Source organism: Pimephales promelas, chromosome 1, assembly GCF_988280905.1.
Source record: "Pimephales promelas chromosome 1, fPimPro1.hap1.1, whole genome shotgun sequence".
NCBI classification, from domain to species: Eukaryota; Metazoa; Chordata; class Actinopteri; order Cypriniformes; family Leuciscidae; genus Pimephales; species Pimephales promelas.
Genome location: NC_142769.1, coordinates 24690896 through 24712683, shown reverse-complemented (window position 1 = coordinate 24712683; position 21788 = coordinate 24690896). Strand labels below are relative to the sequence as shown.

Genomic DNA, 21788 nt, shown 5'->3' with positions numbered 1-21788 from the left:
AAGATGCGAATTGATGACAATCACCTCTACCATAAGCGTCAAGGGAGCTGTACTCGTGGCTGACATTAAAACTAAACGAACAGCAGCTAAACAAACACATCGAAATAGAACTCTGTTACCAGCCGCCCCGTGCGCACGAAGCCTCCCCCCCTCGCTCGCATCTTCTCAACCCGCACTTGTATTTTAATATTCATGTACATTTAAATATCAGCAGCGTATATAGTGGCTTGCTTGAGTGGAATCAAACCAAGGAGAGAGAGAGAGAGAGAGAGAGAGAGAGAGAGAGAGACGTAAATACCTCACATTTGGGTGCACATAAATCTATTCATCCGTGTACGGCGTCAAATGCCACCCCCCTCTCCTCCCCCCGTATTGGCCATCAGTTCCATCGCTTCCTTATTCATTTTTGTAATTTACAGCAAATCCAATAGCTGTCAATCACAAATTAAAAACTCCAAATTTACAACTGGGAGGAAACAGCTGCTTCTACATTTACAGCAAGACCACTCTAAAATATTAAAGACATGTCACCCAGCTCTGTGCAGCCCTACATCTGCGGCCATCTGTTTTCTATTAAAACATTACACCAAAAAACGCTGCTATTTCCATGCTTTTAGATCAGCACAGGAAAGCGAGACTGACAGTGTAAAACCTCCTGACGTGCTTAGCTTTTATCAACGGCGCATTCAAAAGTGTCAGAATAACAGGCTTTGAGTGGCACCCGATGTATTTGCACAAGTCACAGAAGGAGTGGAGGTCACATTTTAAGGGCCTTGCTGACGGCGAACATTGCCGGGATATCTCAAACAAGCCGATCTGCTGCTTTTCTTGTCGTTTTCTCACTTGCTTGGCCCTTCCTCCTGTGAAGCAAAGAGCAGGTGTTGAAAAGAAATACGTTAAACCGGGCGATTCGATGACATTTGAGGCATTGCCGCGAGAGAGCGGAAAGGAGAGATTTTGAAAAGCAACGTTGACATATTCTGTTGCGGCGGAGTGGAGAAGAATTACGGTCAGTGTCAAAGGTAAACAATTACAACATTCTGAGTCACTTTTTGGAGTCGGGGCAAAAGAAGATCATTGCTCCCTCTCTAATAGGTAATTTCCTTTGTCTTCAGAGCTGCATTTCACGTTTCCTTCCATGGGGTGGTCCCCTGAAAAAAAGAGACAGAATGAAAGAAAGAAAAGAACGAAAGTAACGTGTGTTTGGCGCATGCATCAGAATTTCAGATGAGACGTTTTGTTCGCCATCTAGAACTGCCAACACAGAACAGTTTGTTGGTGGTATGTGGAAAGAAAGCCCGTTTGGCAGACAAAAAAGGGAAACTTTTCCACAAACTTCAGTAGTGCATGCAGAATGTTATTGTCTGTTGGAAAATTTGATTTCAGATCGGATTCACAATGATATCTGCCGTTCAAGTTGTTAGTATGTCCGTGTTCTCCCTGCGACAGAGATTCTGTGATTAACAAGCTTGCTGTCTTTTTCTCTCATCCACCATTTAAAGGAAAAAAGCCAGAGCTCCCGCTGTTCCGAGCGACATCTCTCCCCTCGCCGTCGTCTCTTCCTTCCTCTCCTCCTCTTGTCTATGGCAGGAGTCACAGGTGTGTGACAATAATTACACATACACTCAGAAAAATAATGTCATTTCTCTCCATTTAATAAGTTAGCTGTAAAATGCAGAGGGGGAGCGCACAGGGAGAGCAGGCTTAAATCTTATCTGATACCCGGGCCCCTAACTCAATCATATGGCTCTTAAGAACAGGACACGGGCAGCTGGGGCTCACTAATATGCATGCAATATGTGTGTAAAACGATACGCTTTAATTTTGAGCCCACTTTAAGAAGCAACAAAATCTGTTTATACGTGAGACATTTAAAAAGACGGAGGAAAAAAATAAAGCTATTTAACTCCCTCGTTCCCGCCAAGCTGTGACATCTGTTTAGTCTTTTCTTCATCCCTCTGCTCCGAACGCTCAATCCCAGGAAGACGGAGTTTTTAAAAACCCACTTTTCCTGCCTGCTGTTTATGCTAAAACTCAGCGCTTTGAATCTGCGGAAACACAAGTTAAGAAAATGATGATTGCACGTTTATCTCTTTTCCTCTTTTTCGATGAACTTTGCTACTTTCGGATTTCTGTTTTTTTTTTTTACATCAGAAAGACTGCCGGTATACTGTAATTGTAAATTAAGGACGATAAATAGAACAATAGGTTTTAATAATAATTCTAATTGTATGAGAAAAGGGAAGTCCACACCACGGCTATATCAATAATGACAGAGAAACGGAATAGTTAGAATCATCATTTCCTTATTGATAAAAACATTGACGGCACATAAGAATCATTATAGTTTTTCATTCTTGGTGTAAACAGGCTTTTATGCTTGATCTTTCCACCAGATGTGTCCAATATGATTTTTTTTTTTTTAAAGATTTTGCATGCATTGTTTTTAGCAAGACTTTTCAGTAAATAAACAGCGCTTTCCTGTCTTTATTTGAAGCAGTGATTATGTACAAGAGTCACAGGGCTGGTAATGGATTGGTATTGTCTATTAGATTAACTATTCTAACCTAAAATAAAAGTACAGAGTCTAGTTTTAAAAACATCAAATATCAGTTTTACATTGGCCCAGTTTATTTTTACCTTGTGAGGTTTTGACCTTCTCTACTTAATTAAAATCAAACAACAGTTTCATATATCAAATCCAACTGCAGTGTATGCTTATATAAACATAACTTTATTTTGAGTGAGTGTGGATGCTAATTATCATTATAGTTTGATATTTTTTTCCCATATACAATTTGAATGGATTTAACACACTTCGTATTAGAATGACTTTTGAGCGAATAAACAGCGACTTCCTCCCTTTATTCGAAGCAGCGCTGTCTAATGTACAAGAGGCTGGTAATTTGGTTGGATGAGGCTGTTGGTGTGTATGCATATATATATATATATATATATATATATATATATATATGTCGCCACTGGGCTCTCCCAGAAAGCAGGAAGTGTGAGGGAGAAGTGGGGCCTTTGGGGGTGAGGAATACAGGGGGAGGAGGAGGAGGAGAAGAAGAGAGAGAGGAAGGGGGTTAAACATCAAAAAGCCTCTGACACATGCTGCCGCTGGCCCTGACCACTCCACAGATGCTTTTGTTCATTGCCTCTCTTTCTCTCTGTCTCTCTCAGTTCCCCCTCACTCTCATTCATTCCCTGTGTCTTTGGTGATACGCGCCGAGTACAGATATCAAAGTCGCACTGTCTGTTAAGACTTCAAACTGGGGGCCCCGTCCGTCAACCCCAATCATATCTGTGCCCCGCTCGCAGACTGGAGTGGAATATTTGATCTGTCCTCTTCAGGAGGATCAACAATCAGACGTGAGGGGGTGGGTTGTTAAGACTCGGACGTTTGGGGAGGGGGGTGAAAACGGCCCACTTCACTGCACTTCAGTCGGACTACAAAGAGTTGAGCCATAGCCGCTAAAGGGATAAAGAGATCTTTGCTCTTCAGGATCTTGCGCAGTTGAGTTTTACCAGCGTTTGACATCTGCTGTGGAGATACAGGACGTTACTACGTGCCATTTACAGAGTTCTTTTTGTAGTTGTTTTGGTTTGCTTGTACTTTAAGATTCCGCAGTGCAGCTTATAATGGCATCTGATGGCATTATCTCAGACCTGTCCATCTGTCCATCCAGTTATGACTATTAGTAATCCCAGACATGTGTCACATAGTATACTTAGTTCTTAAATCCCTTGTCTGTGAGATCAGACTGCATAATTACCTATCCCATTAGAGTGGGAGACTCCAGCCCCTGCATACTCACACTGACCCGGCCCAGGCAGGAACAGCTGGAGCGACTTTAAAAGAAATAGTTCACATAAATATGACATTTGTGTCATCATAACCTGTTTGACACAAAACATGTTGTTTTTCTATTGTACAGCTGCTTTTGTCCATGCAACAAAAGTCATTAGATGTACAATAAAACACTGAGACACTCTTTAAAACATCATCTCCAGAAGAAAGAATGTCATACAAGAGTAAATAATGTCAGAATTTTCATTTTTGAGTCCTTTGAAAATAGTCTGTGTGTATTTCAAAGAGACCATCAATGAAACTTGACATGTCTCAGATTATATGACGAAATCCTTCGACGTGTGCCGTTATCCTTGAGAGCAATGCCAGCCTGTGATTGGCTCTCTGTCCATCAGCAGAGATGTTCCAGCTTCCTGCACGTGCGGAGGGCTTCAGTTTCTGCCCTTCCGTCCAGCGCTGCAGAGGGCACAGAGTGTGTACTTGGGACCAGCCCTTCCACACTAACTCTTTTTCCATTCCTAATCACCCCATTTAAAGCCAGAGGTCAGAGGCCTGTCTGACTCACACATACGCACCTGCTGTACTCAGCCCAATATCCCTTAAGAGTGCCTGTCTTTACCCACCTGTGTTTGTGTATGTGTGTTTTTAGACTGTCGATCCCGTATTAGGCTGTGTGTGGAATGGCCTCTTGCATCAGTAATTGGTGTTGTTCTCTATACACTGTAAAACAAAATATTGTTGGTTTAACTTATAAAAGTAAGTAACCTGGTTACCTTAAAATTTTAAGTTGATTGAACTGGAAAAAAAAAAGTTAATACAATGGAGATTAATTTAATCATCAGAAACTCAAAATAATATCTTATCTCAACTAAATAAATTATTTAAGTTGATTTGACAAAAGAAAAAATGTTGTGATAACAAATCTTGAAAATATTTTTTTTTACAGTGATGGGTTTGATAATTCTCACACCCTCAACACCAGCTTTACAATATACAGATGAATGACATGTGAAACAAAAAAAAGCATATTTTTGCCGTGTGAGGTTTTGACCTTCTCTGCTTAATACAGCAATTAAATCATAAAATATCTGTCATATATTGGCTTATTATTTAACATTTTTATACCATTGTGGTAAAAAAAAAAAATGTTTGCAAATTATTTTACTGACTAGACTAAAAACACCATGTAACAATTTTGTCTTATTTTTGGTTAAATGTGCAACTCTGTTAAATATATAGCATATTTTTGATGTTGTTTCATATTTTTATGTAATTTAGTTTTTTTTAGTCATTATTTTTCCTAGAAAATTTCAGGAATTATAAATAGGTTTAATAGGATTTTTTTTTTTATTAGTAATATTTTTTTTAATGCAAACCTTATATTAAATGAACAGATAATGAAACAGCTCATATTATAAACAATTTGACCTCCTAAAGTTTGAACATCAACATTTTCTAAAAGTAAAACACCTTCTTTAAATGCTCTTTATAATATTGTTCCATCTATTGTTGATCTGATAATCTTCCCAACTTGGGATGTCAGTGGACGACAGTATGATTATACGGTATATTCCTATCATAAGTCCAGTCTGTGTACTGAAAACACAGTCTCTGATGAGCATATTTACTGTATATATTTCACTATATGGGCTTTGATTATGCACAGTGGGCACCTAATTAACAGTGGGATGTAGACACACGCAAACACCATCAGAGACAGAAGGAGAGAGAGATAGAGAGGTGGACACATAGAAGAGAGAATGAGAGGAAATGTTCAGGTCATATCATACTTTTTGGCTGCAATATATAGAGCACAAAAAAAAGGGAAAAAGGCAGGACCAGTTATCTTCCGATTTCTCCCCAAGCCCTGTGACGCGGCTAAGTGAGCCTCAACTGACCAGAAATGATTTGCCTCTGTCTGTTAAACACGTAATGGAGTCATTTAACTAGTCAAATTAGAAGCTGCAGAGATGCCGCATGCTTCATTACTGGGTTCCAATGGGCACCATTTTACATTTACGTCAGGAATGATTTCAGGGCAAATTAATGTTTTTATTGTCTTACACAAATAGACCCCCCCAAGTCATAAAAGAGCAGCTCCCCCTACAGGTCACTCAACATAACTGTGTGGAACATGCAGAGGAAAGTGTGAAATTCTCGGGTGCATTTGATATTCTTTTAAGCAGCTTAACAGTTCACGTAGATGTAAGTTTGAACACTTTAAGATTTATATGTAACTGACCTTAAAGCATTAATTGATCAACGTAAATAGTAACGTAATGGAAAGCCAGTGTGCAGAGACGTAGTATGGTGTGGGGGACAGACCTCTGGACCTCGTTAGAGGATTTGGACATTTGTGATTACAGACGAGACCCAGGCCTACTCGGCCCAGCCCCAGTGTTGTTTGATGCGTGTGGAGTTCTGTTCAATATTTGTCTTCCTGTGTATGGAGGCAGGGTGGTGGGTGTTACCACAGAGTCATTTGTCCAGTACTGACACAGTGTTTAAAATGGCTTTTGCGAGATTTTTTTTTTCTTTCCCTTTTTGATTATTTCTGACGTGTTATTTTGGGTATGGTTTTGCTATGGACTTTATATAATGAATACAAACATACCCAGACTGTTTATCTTCATCAAGAACAAAGCAGATTTGTATACCAGAACTAGTTTCATTTTTCATAGCGTGTGCAGGTTGAGTAATAGTTTTCCTTCATCCATGTCGCAATGCTGAAAAGGCCGTAATGGAATTGTAATAAAACGTCTTTTTTCTTCTTCTATCCGACTCACTTGATCGCCATCTCGCTCCTCCTTTCTGTCTGTCCATCTCCAGCCATCAGAGCCATTAGATATTGACACACGTAGCGCAGTGTGATTGACACGCTTAGCAAAGGCTCTTTGTGGAGAAATAGAGGCTGGTAGAGAGAGAAAAGAAAGACAGAGAGTGCCCCTCCTCACAACCCCTGTTGTGCTTGACACTCTGTCGATATGGTTTCACCCAAACACCGTGTTTGATCCGCTCTCTAGGCTGGCAGACTTTGAGGTAAAGGGCTGCTGTTTTCTCTGTGATACACAGATATACGCTAGTGTCACTTCTGCTGCGCTTGTGGAGACCCACAAACAGGCACGTCGCTCCCAGTGCTGGCGGAGTGTGATAACCCCACCATGAACCTTTCTTTCCATCACTCCACTTTATAAGCTCTAACATTCACTCCTTACACTGTTGCGTTTGCTCTTAAGATCTCTGCCACAAAGCTAACATGAGAGGATGATGTCCAGCAGCTGATCAGAGACCTTATGTCAGCCACCACCAGTGTTGTGCAAGTTACTTCCAAACTGTAATACATTAGGTATTACTTGTTACTGTTATTTAAAAGTAATTCATTACCTTACAATATTACTGTCTCAGAATTGTAATGCGTTACATTACTCATGTATTACTTTTGAGTTACTTTCACCAAAATAACTACAGAAGTAGAACTTAACTTTGGGGCTGTAACGATATGCAATATGAAACCGAAATCGCGATTCGCCACACGACTCATATCCACGAACCTACAGAATCGCGACACACCTCTTCCAACTCCAGCGTTATTCTCCTTACCGTCCAGATCCAATGCTGCCTTATCTTTAAATTAGGCTATTAGTATTATTTGAAGTTAACATTTGAAGTTAACCACAAAACTAGTTGAGGATAAATTATTGAAAATTGGGGAAGTCCAGCATTATGGACATGATGACATTTGCAGTCAAAACGTGAAATAAAAATTCTCAGAAAATACATATATTGAAACATATATACTTCCTTAAAGGACTCCAGGCATTAGACAAATATCAGTCTATGTTTTATTTTTAATATTAGGGAAAAGACACACATTCATGCGTGACAAAAAAATAGGAGGCAAAATATATTTTTTGTAATTCTGTGAATTACACTGCGCAAATCGGATGAGGAAGGGTTGGCTCTCCAGTCTCCATAGAACTTAAAATATTCATTTTATTTTAGTTTTCGTGTTCGCATTTATGAGGAAAAAACAATGTTACAGACGCGACCGCTCTGAACTGGCACTAAAAGACTGCTTTAAAACTTTCACATAGTCTGTTGCCTTTAAGAAGTAAAAGCAGACAATACACTGTAATACAACTGTAATACAAGCCTCACTGAACATGTAACGAGTAAAATATTACTGAAAATTGATTAGTAATGCCTTACACTACTGCGTTACAGCAAAAAGTAATATGTTACTGTAATGTATTACTTTTGTAATGCGTTACTCCCAACACTGGCCACCACTGCATTTATTGACTGAAAATAAATAACTAGCTCTGGTCTGAGAGCTCACAGAATATTAATATTATGTTGCATATCATATTATGTCTTGTGTGCAAATTATAATTGTTGTTCTTACTGTATCACAATTATACAAAGGTTAAAAATGATTCAATATCCATTGTGACATGTATGATGGATATTGTTTATTCATTTAGTTTCTTTAATTATTTAGTTCTTAATTTAGTTTGCATTTAAATTAGGGTGAGAATTAATTTAGTATAAATGTAATCTATAAGCACAGCATGCATGTAGCAATATCAGAATTATTGTTTAAGCACTTTCATTATACAGAATCTGCCCTGAAAGTTTTATTTATTTATTTATTTAGCTATTTCTCTCAACTTTAATTTCACTAAATGTTATATTAGCCATTTCATTTATGTTTTCTGGTCATTTCATGTAAGGGTTATATTTTATGTTACACAGCAATTGGATATCCTCTTAAGACCTGAGTTTTGGTTTGGTGTGCATTTTCGATTTCTTCTAGCTTTTTGGGGTTAGGAGGGACCAATAGATATACTAACCAGATATTATCTTTGAACATGAAGCACTTTTAAAAAATAAAATGATGTATTCACAGAGGACACTATTGTGTAACAAAGTGTAAAAAGTGCATCTTTTATTTACAGCCTGAGCACTGTGCCTGAACATTTTTCGTTGTTACTCTTGCATGTAAAACTTCTAAACATTCAAATGGAAAAACAAAAACAAAAATATAGTAATAGAATATAAAGTCCATAATAATATATAATATCCAAATAAAAAAAAACATTTCCCCAAAAAAATTAAAATTTGCTTTCTTTTTTTGTATAACTCCAAAGCTTCTGCTTCCTCAAACTAACAATGTTCTTTTTATCTATCAGAACAGTGGATCACACTTAACCGGTGTGAAAGACTGCGTAACAGTTGCCCCTGAACCACCATGGGGTTTATTCGTGCCTAGGAGAGGTGTGCCATGACTGGGATGGTTTTTTCAGAAAATTCAGCCCGTGGGGGTGGAAAAATCAACGTAGGCTACGCATGTAGGCGACGCCGTCGTGAACATTTATACTTCTGCGTTCAGGTCTTGGTTGCTCTGCAGTACTGCTCCGAAACGCTAGTTGGCGGCAGAGGGTTTATGTTCCACTGTGTTTAGATTCCTCGCGGCTAGATTACTACAAGCAATGACGAATGAAAGAGAGCGGATCATGTTGGAGTTGGAGCTTATTGAGATGGAAAAACAGTTAATTTTAGTGAAATTACTAAAACTAAAAGGCAGAAACGAGAGTAAGGTCACGTGAGATGGTACGTGCGGAAATGAATAGGAGGAAATTGCTCTGCTACCAAGCCGACCAATCACAGATCTTGCGGTCCGCGTCGTCGTGACGTGTAGTTACATTTTTGAGGAGGTGCGCGTCAGGCTACGGCGAATGGTACGCGGTATGGTACGCTGTACCTACTGTGCGCACCCTACGCAGAAGTATAAATTGGCCTTAAGCGATCGTGAGCGAGAGAGAGAGAGATAGAGAGAGAGAGAGAGAGAGTGTGTGCGCGCATGCGCGATCGTGAGTGAAGCCTGGTTGAGAGTGTGTGTGTGTGTGTGTGTGTGTGTGTGTGTGTGTGTGCAGAATGTTCTTTTTTTTTTTTTTGCTAACATCTTATACAGTTTCAATGAAGCTACGTCCCATTGTCCACATACAGTATGTGGACATCAACTTTAGCAGCATAGTAAATCTTTATTGTTACAAAAGTCAAACGTGCATGCCATTTTAATCGTACAACACTATATGCATAACTATGCACAACAAGAATCAACAATGAAATATTTTTAGATTTTTTGACCTTGTGGACGTTTTGGTCTGGTGTGGCCGCGTGACGTGACCTGTGTTCTCCGCCATCTTTAAATTATTTATTTTATTTTATTTTTTATTTTTTATCCTCTGACGCCACCAGATGACAGTGTAAGTTACACAGAATTAAGTATAATGCTAAACAAAACCAAAATGCCCACGTATGTGGACACCACTTATAGGAGGATATGAATAAAAAGAAAATTATTTGTGGGTTTTTATTTTTTTCTTTCTATTAGCTTTAAATAAGCATTCAAATGTAATCGAAGAAAATGCAACCAAATGTGGTTAATAGGATACTAATAACAATTAATATATATTTATTATTTAAAAAAAATAATAATAATAATAATAAGTATTAATAGTATAATTAACTTGGTTAACTGCATTGAATGAATGAAATGAACATAGATCAAATTATGACAATGTTATTGTACAATGCTAACTTTAAATGAGGTCAAAATGTGCTACAGGACAAAGTTGCTTATTTATAGCTTTCTTAATTTAATGTTAAATAATAACATAAAGTAATAGTAAACTAATAGAAATAATAGTATTTCTCACATCAAAAAAAACATGTTTGTTTGTTTTTTGTGCCTGTAATACTTTAAAAGAATAAAAGAGAAGGGACATGAAACCACCATATTCATGAAAAGCGCCTTAAGCATTTTTTTCCCCCTCTTGTTCTTCTCGATTTCCCACTATTAAAACAAGACAAACAGTAGTCAAAGAACCCTCCATCTCTCTGTCTGCATTTGTGTCATTATTTCCTCCCTTACTGTCTTTCTTTTTTTTTATGCTGTCTGCTATTTATTTATTGATCACCAGACTGGCTGGTTATCTTTGCATGTTGGGCAGTTATAGATGAATGCACAAAGCATTTCAATCTGAACAAGAGATCATTGTGCATTGTGGGTCCTCCCACGTTCTTTGGTCTTGCATTGTGGAAGTTGAGGGGGTCGAAATCAGAACAAATGCTGCCATTTCCTGCCATCCCGTGCTCTGGCCATTGAGTGGCTGCGAAAACAAACGTGGGAGTGTTACTGATAACATAAAAATATTATCCGGCTCCTGTTGCCGACCGCTAACAGTACCTTTGAGGATAGCTATTAGAGCAGAGACAGTGGGTTCTGACTGTGACTATAGATCAGGTGATGATGTACAGTAAAGCATGAGTTTATACCATGGGTCGACACATAACTGGGGCAAGGCTTTGATTTCGGACTTGATAAAGACACAAACAAACACTTGTCTCTGAGTTCTTAAGACTTCTCAGGTTCCTTGCTCTGTTTATCAGTGTGTTATCTCAAGCCCAGGAGTGTTAAATATCATAAGCTGGCAATGACCTGTTATAAAGTGTATGTATTTACCAGTTATAAAAATTTGCATATTGTGGATTGTCACACTATCCCATGGTATTTGACATATTCCTAGTAGATGCAAAACTGATCGAGAACTCAATATTATTATTATTATTTGTAGAAGTAGTACTAACAGAAATGATCCCACTTTATATTAGGTATTCTAAACCACTATGTAGGCCTACTTACATAAAAAAGGACAATGTACTTATTTTGTCCATATTGTTTTGCTAAACAATTGTGGTCCTACTGAGGTGGGATACGGTTAAGGTTAGGGAGAGGTTTGGTGGTAAAGTTAAGTTTAGAGGTTGGTTAAGGTGTGAGGATAGGTCAACATTGTAATTATAAATGTATTTACATAAATGAATTACTTGTAATTATATGCAGATATTTCGGTAACACTTTATTTGAAGGGGTGTGCATAAGACTGACTCGACACTGTCATAAACATGACATAACACCTGTCATGAACATGAAGGAGTCTTTATGAATGCTTACAAGTTGGCACTGTTTAAAATGTCTTTGTTATGACAACTTGACATTAACCAAGAAATCATAACTAGTCCAACGTGTTCCACTTTACTTGAGGTAAGGGGAAATATTAATGACACTGTTGTTAAAGCATTTGACAGTGTAATAACCCTTAATGACATCTTTATAACTAGTACAATGTGTTCCACTTTACTTGAGGACAAGTAAAAATATTCATGTCACAGTTATAATGGTGTCATGACAACCAAAGTTAAAACCAACCATAACATATGACAGGGTAATGTAATGTTAACCTTTAAGTTTGATAATTAGACCTGTTATGACATATTTGTGACAGGTTATGATTTCTTGGTTAATGTCAAGTTGTCAAAACAAAGACATTTTAAATAATGTCAAATTTGCATTAAAAGTGTCATAATTTGCCGAATGACACTTAATGACAACAGTCATAAACATTCATAAAGACTCCTTCATGTTCATGACAGGTGTTATGTCATGTTTGTGACAGTGTCATGTCAGTCTTATGCACACCCCTTCAAATAAAGTGTTACCCTTAACCATTTAAAAACATATTGTGGATTAATTTTTGACACTGTTCCATGATATCTAATGTATTCCTGGTAGATACAAAACTAATGGAAAATTCATTATTAGGGGTTCAAGCTCGAATTGCTGAAACCCTATTGTAATTGTAAGGATTATTATTATTAGTACTACTAGTAGTAATAATAATGGTAATATTAGAAACAAAATACACAATCTAAAGCCCTGGAGTGTTAAATATCATACACTGGCAGTGACCTTTATTAACTTTTATGTTTTTAATATTTAATGGAATGTAAACATGAACATAGTGTTGACAACACTATCACTGTCACACTATCCCATGATATTTAATATATTCATAGAGTAGATGCAAAAATAATGGATAAATGATGATGATGATGATGATGATGATGATGATGATGATAGTTAAAAAAGTATATAAGAGAAAAAAAATAGCACTGACAATCTACTCAAAGATCATGAGTCTTATAAAAGGCACCATACAATATAGACATAATTATGGTACAGAATTGTAAGGCTGTCGATTTAGGGAGGCATCGTTCATTATCCGAGCTTGTGGTGTGCTGTTAAGGTGAAGTCTCTGACAGATTGTGTGGTGGAGAGCCATGTCAGCAGGAAGGGTTACAGCCTGGACACACCAACACATCCAGAAGGTTCTCCACAGGACTCTGATGGACCGCAAATGCTGGAATAGCTTTCCAGGGTTCCAGTGGACCTCAGAGATCAAACGAAGCAGCAGGAGTGTGAGAGAACGAGAGAGAGAGAGAGAGCGGGGTTGTTTGGGAGGGGGGAAAGAGGACGGGAACGTGAAAGACTGCGAGACTGGGAGAGAGATACAGGGGTAATGACATTTCTCTGACAGGGGTGCGGAGTGATACTCTTAGTTTTCTCTCTCATCCATTCGCTGCTGGTGGGTGGATCCGGGGCCAAACCCAACGGTTCCCACAATCCAGCTTTCTGAAAAGATTCATAATTACTCTTAAGAAGGTAATAGTGTCAAATGAATGCCTGCAGGAACAAAGGATCTTATTATGCTTTCTTGTCAGTGTGTGTGTGTGTGGGTGCGTGTGAACATTCATGTGTATATCGGTCATCTATTGCTATTACGTCTGGAGGAATAGCACACAGTAGACGATGGGAAAGGGAAAGGAAACAGTGTAGTTTTACCCAGCCATCAAAGATCTCTTGTGTTTATTTGGGGTCTGTTAGTCTTGCAGTTGTTTTTAACGTTTTTTTTTTTTGTTTTTTTTTTCCCCTTTGTAGTCAAGTATAGTTCACAATCACTGCTAGAGTCCCTCTCTCACACACACACAAACACACACACACACACACACACGTCTGAGAGTCGAGAGAACTCTTCTTATTGGAAAATCTTTCAATAAATCAATGTGACTTTAAACACATTTCCCTCGTGACACCCCTGACCTGATAAGAACTCCACTAATCTCTTTTGAGGCTGTCAGTGTGCTTTGAACAAAATCTAGTTCGCATCTATCAGCAAGGTTATTTGTCAATGACTTATAATCCTAGGTAAATTTCTCTGGTTTTATATTAGAGGCGGCTAAGGGTTCTCATGTCTGAAGTTTCTCAGGCTTGGGAAAAAGGAGGAGACCAAAGTGGAACAAAAAGAATGTTATGGATCTGCCTGCCAAAAACAATGAGAGCAGAGAAAAGTGAGGAAAAGCGGATAATTGTTGCGATTGTACTGAAATTTTAAACAGAAAGGAATCTTTACCCGCTTGCCGCTTCGGCTTATTTTACGTGATGCGCTTTTATTTGTATTATTATTTACATATTTGCCATTACTGTTTTCATGTGCCTGCCTTTATGTGCATGCAAATATGATGTGGCCCTTGAGAAAACATGCAGTGTATGGTTCCAGCGAAGGCAGGGAGCGAGCCGAGGCCTACTGGGTAATTTATGAAGTCTCAATTAGACAAGCACACAAAGTAATGATTCTCAAAAGCGCTTTGTCCAGCACACGGCGTATTAGATGCTGCCCATGCTTATTAGACCTGCCTCCCGAACTTCATAAACGGCATTCTCCGATGAATTATTAATAACACATTTGAGAGACTTACTGTTCCTTGACTGCAGCTATTTAGGTTAAAATAGACTAAAAAGCATTTGTAATTGATAAAATTGCCATATCTAAACCGAAGAGGTCTTTAAGAGTGTGAAGTGGATTTCGAGAAACTAAAGTGCTGTTGTTTTTCCCCACTATTGTCTGCAAATAGGCATACTCTTGTTTCCATGGATAAATGCTTTCATATCTGCCAGCTCTTTTTTTTAGGTCTTTACAGAGCATGTTAGATCTTTTGTTGTTTACAGGTTGTGTCAAAAACTAAAAAGCCTTGCCTTAAGTGCTTACACTGCAAATAAATAGTTTGACATTTCATATTCAACAGCGCTTTACTTTTGCTTGTAAATAAATAAAAGGTAAACAAAGGCTCAGTTTCTGGTGCGCACATAACCCTGGATCTCGATACTCTCATTTTCTGTGTTTAATGATCTCAGGTGTATTTTCGCATATTATATCTTATTAGATGAAATAATGACAGACTTTTTATGTCATTCTGATGCCACTCTTCTCTGTTTCTTCCAATGGCATCATTCGGTTGGCACGATTAGGCACTTGTGTGCGAGGGAAACACATTACTGTTTATTAAAGACATGAGTGGTCTGTTGAAACCAACACAGTGACGCTTCTCACTATTACACATTATGAGGTGTGTAAAATTAATATCGATCTTCATTCAAGTATATACTCTAGTATTACCAACGCAGAGTTCAGAGTCCAAGACAGGATCACAGATGCTTAGTTAATCATTTGCACACCATAGTATCTTGCAGTCATGTATAGTTAGTATTCCTATGGTCATACTACATATGTGTAACTGTCACTATTTATACAGATCTATATATTTTATGTAGTAGTTGTATGTAGTTCTTTGTCATGGCCAAAAGTATGTGGACACACCCTTCAGATTACCATGTTTGGCTGTTTCAGCTACACTCACACTAGCAGGTGCATCAAATCAAGGATACAGCCATGCAATGTCCTCTGACAAACAGACTCCCTTTGGGGAAGAGTCAGTGTGAAAGAACTTGATTTGCTTGCACAGAGCTTAAATCCCATTGAACACCTTTGGGTTGAATTGGAACGGTGACTGTAAGCAACTGCACCTGCCGTCAGTGGGTCTGAATGAGAGCAAACATCTAGTGGAAAGTCTTCACACAAGAGTAAAGAAACAAAGGAATCACCAACTCCTAATTAATGCCTGAGCTTTCCAAGTACATTACACAGATACACTACCGTTCAAATGTTTGGGGTTGTCAATATTAATTTATTCATTCATTCATAAGCTGAGTTGATCAAAAGTGACAGAAAAGACAGTATTATCATCAAAAAATGATTTCAAATAAATGTTGTTCTTTATATCAATAAAAGTAAATATTTTCAGTACAACTATTTTTTATCAATAACATTAATAAAAAAAATGTTTCTTGCGCAGAAAATCATCATATTAGAATGATTTCTGAAGGATCTTCTGACTCGGAAGACTGAAGTAATGATGCTAAAAAATACAGCTTTGCTATTAGAGGTATAAATTACATTTTATTCAAATAGAAATTTAAATAATGTCTTGATAGATTACAATTTTTACTGCATTTTTGAGCCTTGGTGAGTATAAGAAACCTCTTTCAAAAAAGTAAAAGAATATTACTGACGTCAAACATTGAACGGATGTATATGTATGTATATATTAATTGGGCCCACTCATACTCTAGAATATATATATATATATATGTGTGTGTGTGTGTGTGTGTGTGTTGAAAATAGCATCTTGAACATGATATGGAACATGATGGTTTAATTAAAAACACATTGACTTGAAAGCAAACACAAACACTTAAAAACTAAAAAAAAAAAGAAGGGAAAAAAAAAGGATTGTAGTTAATTAAAACAATCCCTTGCTTCACACATTCTTAAACATCCCTACACACTCACACACAACCACCTCTCTTTTACAGGGGAACTGGCTTTCACCAATCCCACAATCCCTCAACCAAACTCGCATATATTACAATCACCTGAGAGTAGCTCTCATCTGTGTGACAGTAAAGCTGCAAATCTTGCAGTCCTAAATCTCTCTCTGTTTAGCCCGCACTCTCGCGTCGTCGCTGTTCTCAAACCGAGCGTTCACCTCTTGGCCTCGCTGAAGAAACATCTGCGTGGTGTGTGGGGCAGAGGGGCTGTTTTGGCCAGCGTTCACGCACATATGCAGAAAAATAGAAATGTAAATAAGAGCAGATTCATAAATACTGCCTGTCTTAATTGAGACCCAGTAAGAGTAAGTAGCAGATGTTAGAGCAGGAACTGTTGAATCATCAGAGACCAGTGGGGAAGCAGACAAAATCATATTGAAAAAAAAAAAAAAAAACACTCAGCCAGGTGCTCGTGATTTTCCTGCACTGCAATCCATGAATCCACACACAAGCATGGATGTGTGTGTGTGTGTGTGCAATGTATGGATTAGGAACTGTTTCCTTCCTCTTTTTTTCATCCAAAAAAACAAAGAAAAAGGCCTGCAAATGTGGAGAAAAATATAAGTGACTCCGGAGGTGCCTGGAGTCACAACTGCGACGTGTGTGTGAGAATAAAGATCTGTTAAGACAGAACTATCAGCGCTTAAGCTGCGACACACTCTCGCTCTCTCATCTCTGTCCAAACTCCAAAATGAACGCTGGGAGATGCAAACCAAGTTTCTATCACATGTCACAAGCAGCAAAAGCCTGTCAGCCTACATTCCCACTTAAAACATCCAAATCTCTCTCCCTTTTCTTCTCTTACGAGAGACTGTTGCTTGATCTGAGGAGAGTATGTACTAGCTGCTCACTTGTGTGGGACTGCTCTCATGATTTCCTTCCCCCCTGGAAAACGCAGTGTGTGGATGTCAGGTTCCCTCTGATAGCTGCTGTGTTGGGACTGCTGGGAAACCAGAGAGAAGGTGGCACTGACAGGTCCCGCCGAGCAGGATAAAAGGACTTGTTTCTGTTTCTACATTCTCTCTCTCTCGCCTTCTCTTTTCATTCTCTCTTTTTCACAACATATAAAGTGACTGACAGCGTGGCAGTGTAAAGGGACCTCGTCTGGAGCTGTCTGACTGACTCAGATGCAGCGTTCGGCGGTGCGTTCCCTCGACTGAGCGGTGCAACGCCGAACGAAATTAGTAAGCGAGAGCGGTGTGGTGCGCAATGCTTGCGCGAATAATAGCGCCGCTTGCTCCAGGGACCCTCGACTCTTCTAGATTAGGGCTCACAATTAATAGAACACATACACGAGACAGAGAAAGAGAGAGAGAGAGAGGCCTGCTAAACATGATCCTATAGGAACATCCCAGACACTGAATGTTTATGAATGAGGCTGCGTCTGTTGGTCTCCATTGTGATGAGCTTAAGTTTTGTCACATTTTCTTCGAGCACATAAAGTGCTCTGTTTGTTTCCTGGTACTCATTGTTTTTGTGCACGCCATGTAGGAAGCAGTTGCAACAAAGGCGAAACTTCACATTCATGTGTTTGTCTGGGCCGTGCAAAAAATCAGAATTGAAGAATTGGCTGCCTTTGAATTCATGAGTGTGGATGGTAATTGAATAAGCCACACCCCATAGGAATTGAAACGAAACGAAAGGAAGAGGAATTTAGCCTACTGAATTGTTATTCAAAAATATGTAAACATTAGCAATATAAGTATTTTTACACCCTGCTCTAAAGTTAAGTTAGATTTTTATTCTTTATTTTTTTGCATATTTATAAAATGTTTTAATAATTATTATGTTGTATGCTTGTAAATAAAATATTTTATTAAATTATTATTTTTCATAAGATTGTCTTTGTCTGTAAGACCTATAAATCGTCAAGGCTTTTAAAACCTTTAAAAAATGTTTTCGAACTTTACTTTTCTAAATGCTGGGTTGTTTTAACCCTACTTTAGGTCAAATATGGACAAACCCAAACGTTGGGTTAAAAATGTAATTAAAAAAAAAAAAACAATGACTGGGTTTGTCCATATTTGACCCACAGTTGGGTTAAAACAACCCAGCAATTTTTAGAGTGGAAATTATTTGAATTAATTTGAATTTTTCCTCCTTTTAAGTGTAATTCTGCAGCCAAGATTTTATTTTATTTTAAAAAATCTTTTTTTTATTAGTATTAAATTTTGTTATTTTGCATTATTTAATGGCACACAAACCATGTGTGTGTTTGCATGTGTGTGTCTGTGTGTGTGTGTTTGCATGTGCATGTGCGTGTGTGTTTGGCCTTGGCCTATATTTGGCCCAAATGTATTTATATTTGCCCTGCAAAATAAAAAGCATGATTCATTCTCTACTCGTCCTGATGAAAAAAAAAAAAAAAAATGACCTCTTGTCAAACAAAAGATTCTTTTTATTAAAAAAAAACGCATAAAGGGGGGAGCAAACACGAAGCGAATAATTTAAAACAACGCAACCCAAATCTCATCAGAGGGAAATGTGGAGCGTTCGCATTTAAGAGAAACAGACAATGACAACTTTTACCAGCAGCCCTGCCTCGACCTTGTTAGTGGGGCACTCTGGTAATCTGCGCTTAATGATTTTTCTCTTTTCTCCCTCGCCCTCCCTTCACCTCTCCCTCATTCTTCCTCCTTTCTCTCTTTTACATTAGACCACAGCTTGAGCCTGAACCGCAGAGTGTCACAGTCATTTAAGACGCAGCCCTAACGTTTTTTTCCTCCTCACATTCCGACGCCATTATGTTACATTGTTGCAGAATAAAGAGCCGTATTATGTTCCAGCAGTAAAGGGCACAAGTGGACTGAGTTTTTATCTGCTGAACGAATCAATCAGGATTATGTCAGTTGAAAAGAATCACAGACAGCAGTCGCCAGCGGACGAGGCCCGTGTATGTGCGCGATTAGGAGGCATGCGTAAATATACGTACGGGGAAAAAGCGCACAACGGTTGTTGAGTGAAGTGCCGTTTCTGCGAGAGCTCTGTTTTATTTTACACTGTTCTCTCACAGTCAGAGGATTGTGAAGACACTAATTATCATTTCAGCAGAAATGATTACGCGATCAAATGGAGATCGAATGCCATTTCCTTCCATTAATGCCGGGGGTTTAGTGCGGCTGTCATGCATTGGCCATCGCCGGGCCTGTGGGAAAAAGACTGAGGGAAGAATTGGGAGAGGCTTAGACCAGGGCGGGGCTTGGCCGACGGGAATATTCATTACAACAGTGCACAGAAACGGATAGATGACCTCCGGAGAGATTGAAAGATCGCCCGGAGTCCGGATGAAACTTTGAGATGTGTGTGGATGCTGGTTAAAAACGGCTGTATCTGTTCATGAAACGTGTCTTTTCATTTATTTAGCGGCACTCACGTGCCAGGACGGAGGTCATGGCCTGAGGGTCGCCCCTCACAACCTGCTAGTGAATGAGCACACAAGGCTGTTCAAGCCATGAAACAAACACATTTTGTTCGTCAGAGTAGTCGGACAAATTGTTCCACTGCACCGCGTTCGTGTCCCCTGTTAGTAGCTTCGAACGAGCGAAGAGATTTGTGTTTCAGAAGTGGTAAAATTGCAGATATTGTTTAAATATCCTCCCTTGGCTTTGCTTGAAATGGATGATGGAAAATTTCAAAGTGCTGCATAGCCATTTGTATTGTATTTATGTATTGCAAAAAAAGGTAATAGATCAAGCACATTCCATTATCCCCTTATAAGATCATTAGCAAATATAATTAGATATGAAAAGAAAGTAATTTGGGTTAGAGAGGGAGAAAAGCGCTATCAGGCACAGAAGACAGATTGCAACATCAGTGTTTGGCTTTAAATTGCTCAGTGGAGGTAGTATCAGTGTGAGAATCTCTGCCCCAGAAATAGACTGAGTCAGAGAGCAAGACACATCCACATCCCAGCCCTCCGTTTTCTCCGTTTTCTTTTCTTGGCGTAGTCAGAGTCTGGATGGCGTGTGGTAGTTGCTCTTATTCTGGTTAATATGTGCAAGTCAAACAGTTTTTGTGTCGTTCTCCATCATCTGAGGCAGGTTTATTTGCTGCCTAGTCATCCGGCGGAGGAACAAACTCGCTGTTTGTTTTACCTTCACAGTCGTCCTTTCCTCTCGATGCATTTTAACTCGAAAAAAGCAGAGGACTTTTTCAAGAGTGCCACGAGCACGAGGTCGCCTGCTTCTCCGTATACTTATCTAAAAGCAATCTGAACCCACACAAGCGCCAAACGTACAATTCTGCCGTTTCCTCCAGAAACGTTGGGTTTCTTTTACGCTTTAAGGGGAGAGAGGGGGGTGGTGTGCGAGGATTCTTCTAGTCTTTGTGAATCCCCACAAATGGTATTCATAAACATCCTGTATTCATTAAAACCTTCTAAAAATATGATTTGGGTGCACTTCCTTGCGTTCGGCCCGCTTATATGTGTGTGTATTCGCACGCTGACTCGTATTTACATATTTATAAATACTGGGCTGTACAATGAGGTCTACCTTTGCCAAAAACAACTCTTTTCCAGCAGCACCGGATGCCTGGGAGAGAACAAAGCCACCCTCCATGGCAGAATGTGCGGTGTGTGTTGTGTTTGTGTTCAGCAGGAGATGATGGTGAACCACATCACTTACATCTAGACTTCATTCATATCGAAAAACAGAGACTTTTAGACTACCAAAAAGAGCTGAACTGAAGTTTTCCTGTAAACAGAGGATATTAGACTAAGCACTTAGTAGCTACATAATGCGGTAAAAATAGCAGGGCACGTGCAAAATAAATGTTCCCGATTCCTTTCCATAATGCATGGTCTGCCTTATCTGATTGTTTAAACATGTATTCAAAAGTTCTGAAATTCATATCCTCGCGTTTCCCTCCAATTAAATGACCCCTGTTCCCAGGAAACCTAAAACGAGCAGGCCTTTGAAACACAAATATTCACTAAGTAGATTTCATGGTAAAAATAGAATACCTGAGGGAGGTCAGGGTATAAAGCGGCCCTGTGTTTTAGATGGGAGCGCTCTTCGCCTTAACTCTGTGGTCCGGGAATAATAAGAAGCAGTTAGGAAATGTCAGGACTTTGACTCAGACAGCCCCGCTTTTCCCCAAGTGTGCTGGCCCTTGTTAACTGAGCTTGCTTCCAGCCTTGTGCTGTGCTATTGTTCTGTCTGCCTTTTCATTTAGCCATTCTGTTAAGCATGACACTTGTATTAACATAAGATGGATCCTGGAGCTATGTGTCCTCTTACCATATGTCTTGTATTACTTTCCAGGGCCCTCTCTTGTCTCACAGTGAGAGTGTATTATCACACTTGAGCAGTAGAGGGCGCCACATTTTATTCCTTCGCTTTGATTCAG

The 21788-nt window shown here is 38.9% G+C and overlaps 1 protein-coding gene across 7 annotated transcripts in view; it reads left to right on the top strand.

The window, feature by feature from the left end:
* The window catches only part of znf536 (zinc finger protein 536), a 188328-nt gene that overhangs the window by 145278 nt on the left and 21262 nt on the right, over positions 1 to 21788 (top strand). Inside the window, exon 7 of one of the 7 annotated variants that reach the window (XM_039657745.2) lies at positions 1503 to 1599. The exons of the other annotated variants lie outside the window; for them this stretch is intronic. Coding sequence (XP_039513679.2) covers positions 1503 to 1599 — 97 coding nt within the window. The remainder of the gene's footprint in view (positions 1 to 1502; positions 1600 to 21788) is intronic. 7 annotated transcript variants of the gene reach the window in all.